Below are 17,539 nucleotides of genomic sequence, written 5' to 3' on the forward strand. Positions count from 1 at the left end.
ACTAAATAAAATTCCATTGTGTGTTATATTTCCTTTATCCATTTAACTGTTGATGGAACCCAGTTTCTGTTTCTGTTTCCTAGTTATTGTGACTAATATAGCAATAGATACAGATATGCAAGCATCTCTGTGATGTGTTATTTGGTTAGATACTCAAGAGCAGCTGGGTTGATAGAGTTGTTTAGTTTTTTTGAGGCTCCTCCATATAGCTTTCCATAGTGGCTGCGTAACTCTACACTCCCACTCACAGGGAATAAGAGATCATCTTTCCCATATCTTCACCAGCGTTTGTTGTGGATTTTTATTCCTTAATGAAGGCCTTTCAAACTAGGATGAGATAGAATCTCAAAGTAATTTTAATTTGCCTTTTTGTAATGGCTACAGGTGTTGAACTCTTAAAAATATTTTTTTGTCATTTATATTTTCTTTGAGAACTCTCTGTTAAGTTCATTAGCATACTTATTGACAGTTGGTTTCGCAGTTTGATTTGTGTGTGTGTGTGTGTGTCTGTGTGTTTCTTTGATATTCTGTTTATTAACCCTGTGTCTGAAGTAGTTCCATTTTTTTTTTCTGTGCAGAAGTCCTAAAATTTCATATAAGCCCCTTTCCACTGTAGCACGGCTGTGTCTCCAGCTGCCTTTTCCCTGCTCGATCATGTCCCCCTTTCCCCAGTTTCTAGCTGGTGCTCATCATTTCAAAGACACCTTAACTTCTTTTGGACCACGAAGTCTCCCTGCATGCTGCTGAAAAGAAGATGGAGCTATAGATTTTTTCCTGTATTTGAAAATTCCTGTTTTAATTTAGTATGTTCTTTTAAAAAATTAACTTTTGATAGTACTTAATTTATAAATAAGTAGTACATTTACACTGTTGCTGTTCCTCCTTCTCCCTCAACTCCTCTCATATACTTCTCATTCTCTAGAATTCATGACCCCTTTGTCTATAGTTAGTATTATCACACACACACACACACACACACACACACATACACACACGTGCACGCACGCACACTCACAGAGTTGTATGTGTGTATGAGTATGTATGTCTGTATATATATATATATATATATATATATATATATATATATATATATAATTTATAAACTAGTATGTTTACCCATGGCTTATCAAAAACCCTTAGTGTTGTTTATCTCTCCTTCCTCCCCCTCCCTCTGTATCATCCTCTCTGCCTCCTCTGCCTTTCTTTCTGAAAGGCTACAGAAAGAAAACAAGTGAAGGCATTATTACCAAAATACAAAGTAAGAATGAGGGCATAAACAGCAGAAGAGCAGCACATGACAACAATCAACAGATGCTTTTCAGTAATAACTTCAAGTATTAATTAGCTTCAGTTTCCTAGTCAGCAGGGAAAACTGGATGGGACTTGGCTTTCTGTTATCTTGATGTTTTGTAACGGGTTTATTGCTTTTCTATCTTCTCACCCAAATGAGCTGTTTTTGTATTTTAGTAATGCATTCTCATCTGCCCTCTTCTTGGTCCCTCCTTTCCTATGTTAACTGTAGTAGTGTTTGTCTAAACTGTTTGGCTTAGTAGTCAATTTTTAAAAAATTTATCTTGGTAATTATAGTTAAAGATAAATGTTTGCTGTTATTATTTTAATTGTATCCTTCGCTGTTTATATGCTTATCTCCCATTTCTAAATATTTGCATCTACTCTAATTTAATTTCCAACCCATTTGTGCATTCCTCCTGCTTCGGTCTCTTGAATGCTGGAAGTACAGGTATGTCCACTGTACCTGTCTATTACTTTCCTTATTTCCCAACCATTTGCCTTATAGCTCATTATGTTTTATGGATCATATTTTAATCATTGTATTATATTTTAAATTTATTTTAATACCTCCTACAGCAGTTTTCTTTTAAAAGTCCTGATTTGTATTTTCTTGAAGTTAGGGTGTTGATAGTCTTCGGCTTTCCCTTGTGTTCAATGAAGCTAGTAGGTTCCTCTGGCAATCTCTGTACTAAGTCTGACAGCAGGAAGTCTGTTTAACTTAAGTAAAGGTAGGAAAATGGACAGTGGTAAGGGGCATCAGTATGAATAGGAGGCTCTTGCTCGAAGTATGATCCAGTAGCAGGCAGATGCCCATGGTTGATGGAAGCCACAAAAAAACTTTTGCCTCACAAGATGACCTTTTAATGTTTTTGTTATTAGGGATTTATTTTCATTTTTAGATTTATTATATCTTTCCAATGAGATTTTGAGATCTGCTTTAAATATGTGTGTCTTCAATTCCAGATATTGTACTGGAATTAAGTAAAACTAACTGTATATATTTACTAGAAGGATGTTTTCAAAAGCATTGTTGCTAATTATATCTCTGGAATTTCTTATAAGATTTAATATTTTAAAACTGAGCAGTGTGATTTCTTCTAAATTATAAAATTTCAAAGGAATGATGCCAGCATTGGAGCAGCAGTGCATTGAGACCAGCCTTCCTAGGTTTGAATCTTAGCTTTAATGGCATTGGCAGTACACACATGACAAAATTCTTGTGTCTTGATTTCTTTGTTCTAGGTACAATAATAATAATGTGAATCTTAAAAGATGGTTTAAACAAGTCACTGTTCTAGAGTCCCTGTGATAATATTTAATACAGTTACTGTGAGATAGGTGTTTGTTAAGGAAGGCGAATGTAGCTGTTTATAGGAAATGAATATGAATTTGCTCCAAATAATTATTTATTTAAAATAGTAACCTTGCATTTGGATTGCGTGAATGATCATGTTTTGTCTTTTCTTTTAATCTCTGTAGCTTATCGTGAACCTCACTTTTATTACCAGTTCACAGCTCGATACCACGCAGCCCCCTGCAATAGCATCTACAACATTTCTTTTGAGAAGAAACTTCTTCAGATTTTAAGTAAACTGGTTCTTGACCTTTCCTGTGAAGTTTCCTTGCTTAAGTCTGAATGCCATCGTATTAAAATGCAAAGAGCTGGTTTGCAAAATGAATTATTCTTCACATTTTCAGGTAAATATACAAATTGCTTTTAAGAAAGACAGTTTGGGAACACAACCAACTGTTAGTAGAATATGAATGTTACAAATCTAAATGTATTTCTTCCCCTCGAGTTTGACTTAGTACTAATAACCCTCTAAATAGAATCCTGCTGATTCATGTCGTTAGTGGACAGTGTGCTGTGGCACTTACTGTTGAATGAACGTTTGAGCAAAGAACTGTAGTATTTAGTTATAGTGATCAGTTGGTGGAACTGGAAGCATTTGCTTGTAAGGTGGTTAACATTGCAAACCAGACACTTCATCCTATTGAATGTGTTGTCATTAATGCTGGAGAGAGAAGGCACATAGTCTCAGGAATAAGCGTCCATGCATTTTGTAGGACGTCCTTCTCCTCTTTCCCCCTCTTTCTCCTGTATTTGGCACCTAGAGTTTCATTTTGGTAGAGACAGTAGAGAGGCAAGAGCAAGATAAAATCTCCTGTAGTTCTCGCTTTTCTCTTCTCCAGGAAAATGTCAACACTTTTCACCAACCTCAAGGCAGATGATGAGCCTAAGCTTTGCTCTAGCCTGTCAAGGACACATTAGTGTATAGAGGCTTCATGAATCTTTGTCTCCTGGTTGTTTTAATAGATGGGCAAGCTCTTAGAAAGCTTACATTTGAATTTATCATAGGGAAGAGATGACATCCATTGTAAATGTTGCAGTTGGGAGCCAGCTTTGTGCTACCTCAAATGACTAATACTTTTTAGTATTTTTTAAAATGTGTTAAGTGGTCATTCATTTATCTTTTTGGGAAATTGTTAACTCATTCTTTTTTACCTTTTAGATTGTGAGGATTTTTTCTTTCTTTTTGTACTTTTAATATTATATTTAGAAATCTGAGGTCATTAAGGGCTGTCACCTTTTAGTTTATTTTTTCAATGACATTAAGATGCATTTTGAGTTAATTTCTGTAAATAGGTCTGGATTTATTTTTATGTCTTTGATATGTGAGGGTTTAATGAAATAATGAAGAGGAATAAATATGTCATTTTATGGAAAATTGTTGCGAGTGAACATCATCATATTAAGCAAAATCAGCCACAGATCTTTTATATTATATTATTTTATTATTTTATAATTGTCATTGTTCAATTATTCTTGTCTACCTTTGTCTTCAAGCTCTGAAGTTCTGACTTCTGTTTATCTATTGACCAGGTGGTACATTGATTTTTTTTAAATTTGATTTACTGAGCTTTTTAATTTCCAAAATTTTGACTTCATTTTTCTCTATTTCTATTTCTTTATTGAAATCCTCATTTATATCCTGCATCAGTTTAGTTATTACATTTAGCTGTTTGTATTCTCACTGAATTCATTCGGTTTACTGATGACTGTTTTGAGTTCCTTTAACACTCTTAGAATAGTTCTTGAGAATTCTTTGGTCACTTCCTCAAGTTCTCTTGCCTTAGTCTGTTGCAATAGAAGTAAAAGTGTTTGAAGGAATCATGTGGCCTTGGTTTTCATGATCTTTGTGTTTCTGCATTAGAACTTGTACATGTGGGATTTCATTTTGGGACTGATTTTGTCTCTCTTATCACATGTATTCTTTCATTGCAAGTATTTTCAGTGTTTGGGGTGGAGGACTGAACTGTAATAAATTGAAGTATCATTTGTCCCCACCGGTCTCAGAGTAAAGCAGCTAAACTATCAGCTCCTGTTCAGGGCACTTAGGTTGATCTCTAGCACCACTCCAAAAATAGAATACTGTCTGTGAAAGCAGCCACAGCTGCTAGATAAGCCAGCTACAAAACAGCAATGGTGAATTAAATATAACCACCCCTTCATCTGCAGTTAGTTAGAGGAATAAGGAGCAAGGGCGGAATAATGTATGCTAGTATATTAGTTACTAAGGGTAGAGATGGAAAGGAAATAAGCCCAGTAAGCCTAGTGATTAGTACTAGAGCAGTAGATAAAGAGAGGAAAGTAAGGAAAAGGGAAGAGCAGTAAAAGGGAAGAAGGGAGATTTAGCAGTTCCAGTTAAAGGAAAATGAAAAGAGAAACAGGTGAAAAAAAATGCAATCTGTCAACCTAAAACAACCCCAGAGCTCAAGAGGCTGAAACATGCATACTGTCAACTCTGGGGGAGGCAGTGTTCTTGGGAAAACTTAAAAAATCCGGGTAGAGGTGCAATCTGTATGTGGAGGCTAGGCTTGATTCTGTGCAGTCTCTTGCTAGAGTAGGGCACAGGGCAAGTTTTGTGTGATTTCATGGGGGTGTGGTGTGGATGCCAAGCCTTCTCACAGCGTTGAGGTGTGTATGCCAGGCCTGCTAGTGTGAAGGTATCAGTGGGCATGGGTTGGGACCTGGGTTGCTGAGGTATAAAGCCTGCCCTCATGTAGTCCTCCATGGGGAGGAGGCAGATTATGGTTGTTGGTCCTGCTACATGTAGTCTCTCAAAGGGACAGCATTGGGTCCCAGATTTGTCTCCACACTGTCTACTTTGGTCTATGTCTCAGACCAAATATCCACCTCATGGAACACTGCATAAATCTAACTCAAAACCACAAAGTTTTACTTCTCTCTTTAGAAGTATTCTGAAGGCCAAGCCTCAGACTATGGTCCTGTGACACATTTGCTCTGGGTTGCCAGCATAAGCCTTGCAGTGTGGCTCCTTTGGCCATATAACTATTTAGCCACTGAGTCTACAAGGTCCTTTAAGAATGCATTTTTTGGCACTGTGTCACTGATCTGGTGGAATATCGAGAACAGGATTTCCCCAGTACTAATCCTTCATTGGTAGTGCAACTTTCATGCCTTGCCTCCTCACCATCTCCCAAATCCCCGGGCTACCTTTCCTTAAATAATATGTTCCTTAAAATATAGTCACACCTCTCTGAGTGCTCCATCTGTAGCCATTGTTGGGATACCACAGTTGCACTCTCAATGATAATAAAGCACTCTGTCATTGGACTGAAGCCACTGGATTTGACCTCGGATTCTGCTGTTCTGTTTTCTTTCTTCGCTACTGGAAGGAATGCTTCTCTGCAAGCACTCACTCTGTAGGATGGTTGTTCTCCAGCTACTCAGGGCTGTGCAGCAGATACTGTGGTGGGTCCTGCTGGATGCAGCCTGCCATCTTTTGTTATCTTGTTGCCCAGTTTATTGCACTAGCTATAGTCCTAGAACTGCGATGAATAGTAAGAGGGAGTCCTTTTGCCTTGTTCCTATCTGAAGCCATCTGGCTTTTCGCTCTTAAGTATGGTGGTGTCTGCAGTTTGTTGCAGCTGTTCTTTATCTAGCTGAAGAAATTTGCCTTAGTCACAAGTTAGTGATGTTTAACAAGAATGACACTGGGTTCATGCTGCTCTCTTGCTCTCTCTTTTCCTTAGTGATATGGTTTCATGATTGTTTCTTTTTACATTGTCATGTGGAGCCTGGTGTAAACTCTACTTGCTTATGCCAGATTGTTCTTTTGATATATTGTTGGATTTGACTTCATATTGTTGAGATTTTTTTTGCAACTATGTTCATAGGAGTTATTGGTCTGGAGTTTTTCTTTCTTACAATGTATTTGTCTGAGTTTCATATCAGGGTAAATATTTCATTGTGAGATATCATTAGGTAAATAATCCCTAATGAATTATCTTATTCTGGAGCAAATACATCTATTGTTTGGGATATATTGTAAGCATTGGTAAACTTTTTTTTTTTTTTTTTCGAGACAGGGTTTCTCTGTGTAGCTTTGCGCCTTCCCTGGATCTCCCTGGTAGACCAGGCTGGCCTTGAACTCACAAAGATCCACCTGCCTCTGCCTCCCAAGTGCTGGGATTAAAGGCGTGTGCCACCACCGCCCGGGTTTTTATTTATAAATTTCCTTCTTTAATATTTTTATATACATGTGCAATATATTCTGGTTACTCTTCCCTAGCCCACCCTTATTTTCTTCTCACCCATGCCAGCCCCTATTCTTTCCTATGGATTTCTTTCTCGTATTCATTAATTCTTGTTTTGTAACTCACAGAGTTTAACTAGGGCCATCTGTGTGATCCTGAGGTTGGAGCTATCCTTTATAGTTTGATATGCTTACTAGCAGCTAGAAACTATGCTTCTCCATCTGCTGGAATCCAGTGGTTACTAATAAACCTTGAGTTTATTATTAATGGTAATGGTAAGGCCCTCTGAGCCATTTCCTCATCATAGTTGACTGTCTTCTGGAATAAATGGACCTAGTGCTGATATATACAACTGAACACGGGTCTACTAGAAGAACAGCAATAGCTCTTAATTGCTGAGCCATCTCTCCAGCCCACTACTCACCATCTTAATGATATCTACTCTAATTTGGTATATTGTTTCTTCTCCTTTCTTTTAACTGAATTTTCTTTTAGTTTTCCCAGTTTCTTATATATATGCTTCTATTGAAATCAATCTATGTCTTCCTTTTGTCTAAAAATATATTGTTATTATTGTGTGTCAGTATATTTGTGTGGGGGCATATGTTCTATAGTGCACACATGGAAGCCAAAGGACCCAATTGAGAGTTGGTACTCTCTTTCTCCATCTATCCAACAAACTCAGGTCTCAGATTGCTTTTACCTACTGAGCCATTTGCTATTCCATGGCTTTCCTCATATTTGTTCTCAATGGTATAAACAACCTACATCTTTATTATAAACTTCTGTTTACTTTTCATTTCATGTCACAGATTTTGTTAGGTTTATTTTACTTTTATTAACTTAAAAGTATTGACTTTTTTGATACTTCATATATTATGCATTAATATGTTTCTCCATGCCCAAGTATTTGAGGATTTTCAATCTGTTTTCTTGGTACTGATTTCTAGCTTAACATTTTTTTTTTGGTCTGGATGTATAAACTGCATGATTTCTAGTCTTTAACATTTCAAGCTACTTCTTATGACTCAAATGGGGAGAGTGCATTGTGAAAGTTTTATGTGAGTTTGAGAATAACATGTGTTCTGCATTGCTATATGAAAATATCTCTAGGTATCGTTTGTTATTGAAAGGTGCTCTATGAGTTAGCCATAGTCTATTTTATATTCTTATTTCTTTGTTTTTTCAGTTACTGATATGAAGGACTATTGAGAAATAATATTAGATTTTTCTATTTTCTTACAGTTTTTCTTCAAATTGTGTGTGTGTGTGTGTGTGTGTGTGTGTGTGTGTGTGTGTGTGTGTGTGTGTGTGTGTTTTACTTTATGTGTACATGTGGAGGCCAGAGGTTGACCTTGGGTGTCATCCTCTGTCACTCTACAGTCTACTTTTTGACATGAGGTCACTCCCTACTCTTGAACTTTGCTGTCTTTCCTTGTTTGACTTGCCAGGATCTGCCTTTCTGTGCACATCAGTTCTGGAGTACAGATGCACATCACCACCCAGCTCTCGCTGTTGTCTTCTGAGTACTGGGGATCTGAACTTGGCTCTTCTCTTTATCCAACTATTCAAAACATAGATAGCAGGGATTCTTAAATCCTTATGATGATTGTCATTAAATAATGGCCGTATTATTCCTTGAAATCAGCAATAATACTTTTTTATTCTGATTTCTATTTTGTACGAAAGAAGCATTGTCTTCCAGCATCTTTTGTGTTCCTGCTAGCTGCTGTGTACTTTTTTCCATCTTTTCCTTATATTCTATGTGTATGCTTATGTTTAAGACAGGTCTCTATGGAAAACTTACACTCTGGCCTTAAAAAAATCAAGTGACAAATCCTGTTCTTGTTTAGTATTGTATAACCCTTATGTGCAACACATTACCTGTCTTTGATCCTTTTGGGATTGTCTCTCTTTTGTTTCTGATGTTTGATTATAGCATATTTCACAGTATAAATGTAGGCTCCATCTGCTCGTGTATGTAAATGTCTGCCGTGTTAGATTTGAGACAGCTCGGTCATTCTTTACTGAACCATTCCGATGTTACATCTCTCCTCCCATCACTCATGTCTTAGTGTGTGTTGGTAGACTTGTCTCATGACCCTTTGTGCCCTTTCACTTTTGTTCACTTCATTCCCTTTTCCTTTGATCTCAGTGACTTATCTTTCAGTTCTCTAATTGGTTCTCCAGGCTGCTCAAATATGTTGTTATGAACTTCCAGTGAATTCCTCTCAGCTATAATTCCATGCCTTAAAGTTATTGGATGACTTTTATAATTTATTTTATGTTATTAATATTCTTTTCATGGCAACATGTTCTGTTTTTTTATTATTTGCCCATTATTTCCTCCAGCTCTTTGAGCATATTAAAAATTATTCTCTGAGTCTGTGCTGTTTCGGGTAACCTGTCACTTCTCAGGAACATTAGAGTTAGTAAATATGTAGGAAATTCAGCAGCTCCATGGAAAATTATTGCTGTTTGAAGGGTTGTGGGGGAAATGAGCCAATTAAGATCATGCATACAAATGAATAGGATTTATTAGAAAATAGTATAGAATGGCTAAAAGGATGTAAGTAGCATTAGTGGAGAATTACAAAAATTAATATTGACTGTTTCATAAGTAATTTTAATTAGAAAACTGAAGTACATTTTCCATTGTATTCTCTTAGCTATAAATAATGACAAAGCTAAGTCTTTTTTTTTTTTTGCAAAAATAAGTAAAAGTCTTAAGATATTAAACACTGTTTCTGAATTAGTTATAGATTTGAGGTCTCAAGAGTTTTTTCATATATTTTTATTTGTACTGGGCATTAACAAAGATATTTGTATATGAGACTGACATTATACTCTGTAAAGATTAGCTATTGGAAATTCTTATGATGCCTGTTTCTCTCCCCATCTGGAGTCTTAGTATAGCAGGAGTTTCCTCAGTGACCTTGCAGAGATACTTGTCAGTCCAATATTGCTTTATCCATTGAGTTTTCCTAATGCTCACTTATTTATCTAAAATAAATAGAATTGTAGTTTGCACATAGTTGCTCCTAAATGTGCATAAATAAATATGTACCTATATGAATAAACATGATTATATTGGTTAAAATGACCACAACCATAGACCAATCTCATTGCATTTCTAGTATTGTTGTTACAGTTTATCTTTCCTTTTTTAGTTTTTACCTACACACTAAGCATTGAATTAGTGTAGTGATACCCAATATATATGAATAGAGATTGATAGCAAATGAATGAATATGTACACAGTTATAATACTTACGTTGTAAAAGTCAAAATAATTCTGTTGTTAAACACTATAAAATCAAAATATCCCAGCATCAGTTACTAAGAAACTTAATTTCTAAGACTATTGTCAAAATGAGGTTTTCCTGATTTATAGAAAACAAATATTTGGCTTAGGGTTTTGCTGAGAAACTTAGCATTAGAAAAATCCAGACTTTTTGTATTGGAAGAAATGTAGTTGACAAGTGATATTTCATTTTTCAAAATTTAAGTATTTTGGTATAGTGTATCAGAACAAATATAAAATATAATATATTTTCTCAGTTTCATCTATAGACACTGATAAAGGAACCAAGCCATGTACAGAGCCAAATTGTGATACTTCCAAAAGATTATCTAAGGTATGTTATGTGCTGTTGGAAAAGAAGAAAAAAAATAGAATGAAAATGCCCAATGTTTAAGTAGTCAGTCTTTGTATTAGCTATTCATAAACTACATGGAGCCCTGCAGTGAGGGATTTTAACAATGAAGTAAAACTTTACCCACTACAAAATAAGAAATCAATATAATTGAAACTTGACAAACTACTAATTTAACATTGTGTAATTGGTTATATAAAGAATGACTTTTCATTTGTTTGGCCTTATTCCATATGGCTAACCAATTTATATTAAGGAGAAATCATGGCTGTAATTTTTCCAGTCATTTCAGTTTCCATAGATGTTTGCATATAAGTGAGTGCCACTTCGCTAGACTTTTTATATATTTCATAGATATTAGTATTTTTGTGCAGTCATCATGTCCTCTACAGACACAGTGTCACATCTTTCTCTTAAGTCTTTGTTCATTTATATGATCTAATCTGAATGCCTAGAGTCTGCACAAAAATAAATAGATGTGGTGAGACTTGAGATGTTCTGTCCCTAGACTGAAAGCATTTAGACTTCAGCAGTCAAGTCTGATGGCAGCTGTAGATTTTCACCTTAGTAGAATGATGATGCTCTTTCTGACTGGATTTTTCTATGAATGGCTGTTAAATTTTGACTAGTACATTTTCTTCTTCTTCTTCTTCTTCTTCTTCTTCTTCTTCTTCTTCTTCTTCTTCTTCTTCTTCTTCTTCTTCTTCTTCTTTTTTGTTTAGGAAACACATCAGTATTATATTTGTTAGAATCCAATAAAGGATTTTTCTGTTTTTTTTTTTCTCACACACTCTGTTCTATGCAATGTGTGTTATAGGATTAACTTTTCGAGCATTTTAGTATAAAATTATGGACTAATATAGTTTAAAGTTTATTTTTACAAGAACAGTAAGGTATAGACATATAGTATAATGTCACCATTTAGGGATATTGGTATTGGCATAATCTCATAATTTATTTAGCTTTTCACATTTATTTATATTCATTTCTGTGTGTCATGCTATATACAGTTTCATAGTTTGGGGTCATGTTACATTTCCACCACTGTAGTAAAAAGAAAGAACAGCTCCAAACTGGATGTTTGTGATGCCTTTTTAGAACCATATTTATGTCCTCATGACTCTCCTACTGCTTCCTGAGTCCAAGAACTTATTCTTCTACTCTCTGTTTTAAAATTTTCTCTATTTAAAAAAATCTTACAGAGGTTTATCCAATAATATACATAAGTAGATGGTTGCATCCTTATGATAATGTTATGGATTATGTATCTATGGATATAAATACATTTATGTATGTATATAAAATTAGGTTAACATATGAAAAAGAACATGTGGCATCTATATTTTCTACTTATACTCCTTCCTCACAGTAGATCCTTTTATATTTGTTTTATATATGTGTGTGCGTGTGCATGTGTGCACATGTTTATGTGTCTTTATTAGTCTTATTTTATTTTATATATATATAGTTTCACATTCTCTAGCCATTCATTTCTGGATGGACATCTAGCTAAGTTTCATAGCTCTGTTATATTTAGTAGTGCTGCTGTAAATATGGATGTTAAGATTTCTTGGGAGGCTGACTTAGATTGTTTTGGGGTGTGTATATGGGAGTGATATAGCTGGATCATAAGGCAGTTTCTATTTTTGGCTTTTTGAGCAACCTCCCTACAGATTTCCATGGAGGCTGAACCAGTTACAGTTTCACAGGGTGGAAAGGTCCTGTTTCACCACCATCCTCACCAGTTTTGTTGTCGTTTGTTTTCTTTTCTACAGCCATTCTGGCTTGACTGAGGTGGGATAGAATCTCCTTGTGGTCTTGTTGATGGTGTTTGGTTTTTGGTAGTGTGAGAAAAGATCTCACCCTGCAGCCAAAGCTGACTTTGAACTTAGGGGAGTTGTCCTGCCAAACCCTCCTGAGTTGTGAGATTCCTAGTATATGCCATCATACTTAGCTCTTTATGTAGTTGTTCATACTTTTATTTATTCTCTGAGAACTTTATGCTTGTATACAATGTATTTTTATTTATTAATCAATTAATTTTCCCAGCCTGATTGATTACAGTTTCCCTTCCGTCCTGTCCTCCCAATCCTTCCCCCCAAACCTCACCTCCATCCACTCCCTCTCCCTCCCTTCAGAAAAGTGCAGGTCTCCCATGTATATCAGCCAGCCATGGCATATCAAGTTGCAGCAAGACTAGGGTACCTCCTTTCCTATTAAGGCTGGAAAAGACAATCCAGCAGGAGGGAAGGATCCCAAGAACAGGCAACAGAGTCACAGACAGTCCCTATTTCCTCTGCCAGGAGTCCCACAAGAGGACCAAGCCATACAACTGCAGCACATGTACAAAAGGTCCAGGTCAGTTTCATGAAAGTTCTTTGATTGGTGGTTTCACTTTCTGTGATCCCCCATATGCCCAGGTCAGTTGATTATGGGTTTTACCATGGTATTCTTCACCCCTCTGACTTCCATAATCCTTCCTCCCCCTATTTCACAGGATTTCCTGAGGTCTGCCTAATGTTTGACTATGGGTCTCTGCATCCACTTCCATCAGTTGCTGGGTGAAGTCACTCTGATGACAGTTGGGCTAGTCAACAATATATGAGTATAGCAGAATATTATTAGGAATCATTTCATTGACTTTTTTTTTCTTTTTTGCTAGTCATGTTTTGTTCTATTCTTTTGGCTATCCAGCCTCTGGGTCTTAGCCCTCCAGGCATTGTTGGGGGTGGGCTCTCTCTCATAGTATGGGTCTAAAGCTGGACCTGTCATCAGTTGGCCACTCCATAATTTCTGTGCTGCCTTTGTCACAGCATATCTTGTAGACAGGGGAAATTGTTAAGTCAAAGGTTATATGGTTGGGTTAATGTCCCAATCCCTCCATTGGGAGTCTTGCCTGGTTACAGGAGATGGTCAGTTTAGACTCTATGTCTCCCATTGCTAGGTGTCTTAGCTAAGATCACCCACATAAATTCCTGGGAGTTTCTATTGCACTAGGTTTCTAGCTCATCCCAGAGGTGCCCCTGATTCCAGTTGTCTTTCCCAATACTCTCTCCCTCCATCTTCCCCTGACCTGTCCCTCCTGTTCCCATGTCCACCCTTCCCCTTCGATCCAGACATCCCTCCCACCCCGCCCTGTCCACCTGTGATTTCTATTCTGTTTCTCCTTTACAGTGAGATTCATGTGTCTCCACTTGAGCCTTCCTTGTTATTTAGCTTCATTGGGTCTGTAGATTTATACAATGCATTTTGATCATACGGTCTCCCAATCCTCACCTCCAACTCTTCTCAGATTGCCCCCATATACTACTGCCTACTTTGTGTCCTCTTTTTCTTCTTTTTTTAACCTACTGAGTTTAATTAGTGTTGTCACATGAGTAAGTTGGGGCCTTCCACTGGAGCATCATCAGTTTATCAGGGGTCGCACTTTTAAAGGACTTCTGTGTATGTTCTTGGTACCTTGTAGCAAGTGGATACAGCTGTTGTGGGTTTGCTTCTGAGTCTCCTCTTTGATCCATTAGTCTCTATGTCATTTTTTTTTTTTTTTTTGCCACTACCATGTTATCTTAGTCACTGTGACTCTATGGTATGTCTGAACTCTCCAGCAGTGCTCACTCCACTTAGTGTCATTGTTATTTAGGTTCTCTGGTGCTTTCATGTTAATTTGGGGATATTTATTTATTTATTTTTACTGAGTTTCATCAATAATATCATTGAAATTCCAATGGGTAGTTTTTGAATTTTCAAATTTTATTAATATAAACTTTACCATAATGTAAATTCTGCCAGTCTGTGATCATGGGCAGGCTTTCCATTATTTGTAAAGCTATTTCAACTCCCTTGTTAGGTTTATTTCAGGTATATTTTAAGGTAATGAATTGGACTATTTTCCATAATTCTTTTTCAACAACTTTATTAGTGCTATATAGAAAAGCACTTGATATTTCATGTTGATTTTGAATTCTGCTAATTTACTGACAGTCTTTATCAAATTCAAGAGTTTTCTGGTAGAGTCTCCAGGATTTATTAAATATGGGGTCATATCATCTGAAAATAAAGATAATTTGACTCCTTGACTCATTTCTTTTTCCCTCTTTTTAAAAAATGTGTATGTATGTACTAGTGGAACAGGTTATAGTTATGAGTATATATATGCATGCATATAATAACAGTTAATGAAAGAAGCAGCCATGAATTTGGAGGAGAATGAGTGGTGGTATATGGCAGGATGTGGAGGGAGGAAATTCAAGTGAGGAATACCACAATTATTATATAATATAAAAATTTAAATTACAAAAGAAGTGTATGTGTGAATACCAGCATGTATGTATACATGCACCCCCATGTGCACGTGTGGTGCCTGTGGATGGGAGAGAGGATAGGACCTCCTGGGACTGGAGTTGCAGATGGTTGTGAGTCACCATGTGAGTGCTGGGAACTGAACCCAAGTGCTCTAAATGATGGTGCCAGGTTTCCAGCATCTCCTTTTGTTTATATCCTTTTCATGCCTTAGGTAAGGCTAAGACTTCATTCACTATATCGAATAATAATGGAGAGAGTGGACACACTTGTCTGTTTCTGAATTTTAGAGAACATTCCTTAAGCTTTACTACCATGTTGGCTTTAGATTCTTTGTATATAGTCTTTTTAATATTGGCATATGTTCCTTCTATTCTGACTTTCTTCAGGGATTTCATTATGAAGGGTTCTAGACTATATCAAAGGATGTTCTGCCTCTCTGAAACTGCTTGTTCTTAAATCTGTGTGCTGCTGTATCACATTTATTGACTTGTGTATGTTGAAACATCCTCACATCCCTCAATTGAAACCAATTTGGTGATTGAGTTGTTTTCAATATGTTGTTGAATTCAGTTTGCAAGTATTTTATTGAGAACCTGTTCTCCTGTGATCAGTAGGAAATTTATATTTAGTTTTTTTCTTTGTTTTGTGTCCTCATCTAGATTTGATATCCAGATTATAGTGACTTCATAAAATGACTTTGGTAGTGTTCCTTAACTTTCTGTTTTATATTTTATTAAATAGGAGGAACACTGTTGTTAGCTATTCTTTAAAAGTCTTGTAGAATTTAACAATGAATCTGTCTGATTATTGCTTTGCTAGGAACTTACTTATTACTTTCTTTGATCTCATGGCTCATTATAGATTTTCAGAATTTCCTTGACTTAATTTTGATAGATTGTGTTTCTGCCAATTCATATATTTCTTGTAGTTGTTTTTTTCTTTTAGCTTTTTGGAACTTTAGTTTTCAAAATATTTCCTAATAACCACTGGAATTTCATTGGTATTTTGTGTAGTATCAGCTATTTCAATTCTAATTTTTAAAAATTTGGATCTATTCTGTTTCTTTTGGTTAATTTCCTTAAGAGTTTTAAAATCTTGTTTTTATCTTCTTTCTTTTTTTGTAGTTTCTTACAGCTTTTATTTATTTTTTTATATAATTTAATTTAATTTTACATATCAGCCATGGGTTCCCCTGTACTCACTCCTCCCACCCCCCCCCCCCCCCCCCCACCGCCTGCCTGTCCCCCAACCCACCCCCCATTCCCATCTCCTCCAGGGCAAAGACTCCCCTGGGGATTCAGCTCAACCTGGTAGATTCAGTACAGGCAGGTCCAGTACCCTGCTCCCAGGGTGAGCAAAGTGTCCCCACATAAGCCCCAGGTTCCAAACAGCCAGCTCATGTACTAAGGACAGGTCTGGGACCCACTGCTTGGGTGCCTCACAAACAGTTCAAGCTATTCAACTGTCTCACTTATCCAGAGGGCCTGATCCATTTGGGGGCTCCCCAGCTTTTGGTTCATAGTTCATGTGTTTCCATTAGTTTGGCTATTTGTCCCTGTGCTTTAAAAAAAAAATATTTTAATGCCTGATGGAAGTGGATACAGAGATCCTCGGCCAGGCCCCAGATGGAGCTCCAGGTGTCCAATTGGTGAGAAAGAGAAGGGAATGTATGAAAGAGAATTGCTTATCTGTGTTATTTTATTGGCTGTTCTTCTGGTTGATTGTATTAGTTTTGTTGTTTTCTTTCCTCCCTATTTTAAAAAAGTATTTTTTATTTTACGTGTGAGTATTCTGCCTCCATGTATGTATGTCCCCATGTATGTGCTGGTGCCTGCAGAATTCAGGGGTGCAGAGTTGTAATGTGGATTCTGTAATGTGGAATCTAGGTCCTCTCCAAGGGTAGCAAGTGCCTTTCACCACTGAGCATCTCTCAAGCTTCCTCTCCCCGGTCTGTATGAAGGGTTTGCTGTGTTTGCTGTGCTGGATTCCTCCCTAGTTCTCATTGTTTTTTTCCAGACTTCTCATGAATATATTCCATCTTGTGCTCTTACAGTTAAAACTTTCATCTCCTTTTACATTTAGTGTTCTTGTATTTATTCTTTCTGCAGTGCTGGCTTGGTGGTTACACACAGCTTCAATTTTACCCAGAAATGTCATTATTTCTTTGATACTTTAAAAAGGTAACTGTTGACTATAGCAATCTTGGTTGACAGTATTTACTTTAGAGTTTGAAATCAATCATTGCATGCTTTCTTAGATTTTTAATATTGTATGTTAAGAGGTCTGGTATTATTTTTATGTTTACCTTTTTAAATGACTTGCTGTATTTCTCCTACAGCTTCTAACACTGCTTTTAGTTTTGTAATTTGAGCATCTTGATTATATTTTTTGTGGAGAGGTAGCATGTGTTTAAATTTCTAATGCCTCTTGTTTCCTTGTCAGTTTTTCCCTACAGTTCACTAAATTGTCTGATCCACTTAGACTGGATAGATTTTCTATACATTTGTTTTTGTTTTTGTTTTTAATCTCTGCTCTTCCTTCTGCAACATGGATTTTTAGTTTAGTCTCTGTATTATATTGGTGGAAATTTTAGTCATGCTTGCTTGCTTATTTATTTATTTTTCTTTATTCATGTCTTCCTTCCTTCCTTCCTTCCTTCCTTCCTTCCTTCCTTCCTTCCTTCATTCTTTCTCTTGCTTTCTTTCTTCTTTTTTAAATTTAATGAG

The 17,539-nt window shown here is 36.4% G+C and overlaps 1 protein-coding gene across 1 annotated transcript in view; it reads left to right on the plus strand.

Moving 5' to 3' along the window:
• The window catches only part of LOC118591823 (zona pellucida binding protein), a 136,989-nt gene that overhangs the window by 56,504 nt on the left and 62,946 nt on the right, over window positions 1-17,539 (plus strand). The window contains exons 5-6 of the mRNA XM_036200229.1: window positions 2,773-2,991; window positions 10,417-10,493. Coding sequence (XP_036056122.1) covers window positions 2,773-2,991; window positions 10,417-10,493 — 296 coding nt within the window. The remainder of the gene's footprint in view (window positions 1-2,772; window positions 2,992-10,416; window positions 10,494-17,539) is intronic.

The sequence above is a fragment of the Onychomys torridus genome, chromosome 10 (assembly GCF_903995425.1).
Source record: "Onychomys torridus chromosome 10, mOncTor1.1, whole genome shotgun sequence".
Taxonomy (NCBI): domain Eukaryota; kingdom Metazoa; phylum Chordata; class Mammalia; order Rodentia; family Cricetidae; genus Onychomys; species Onychomys torridus.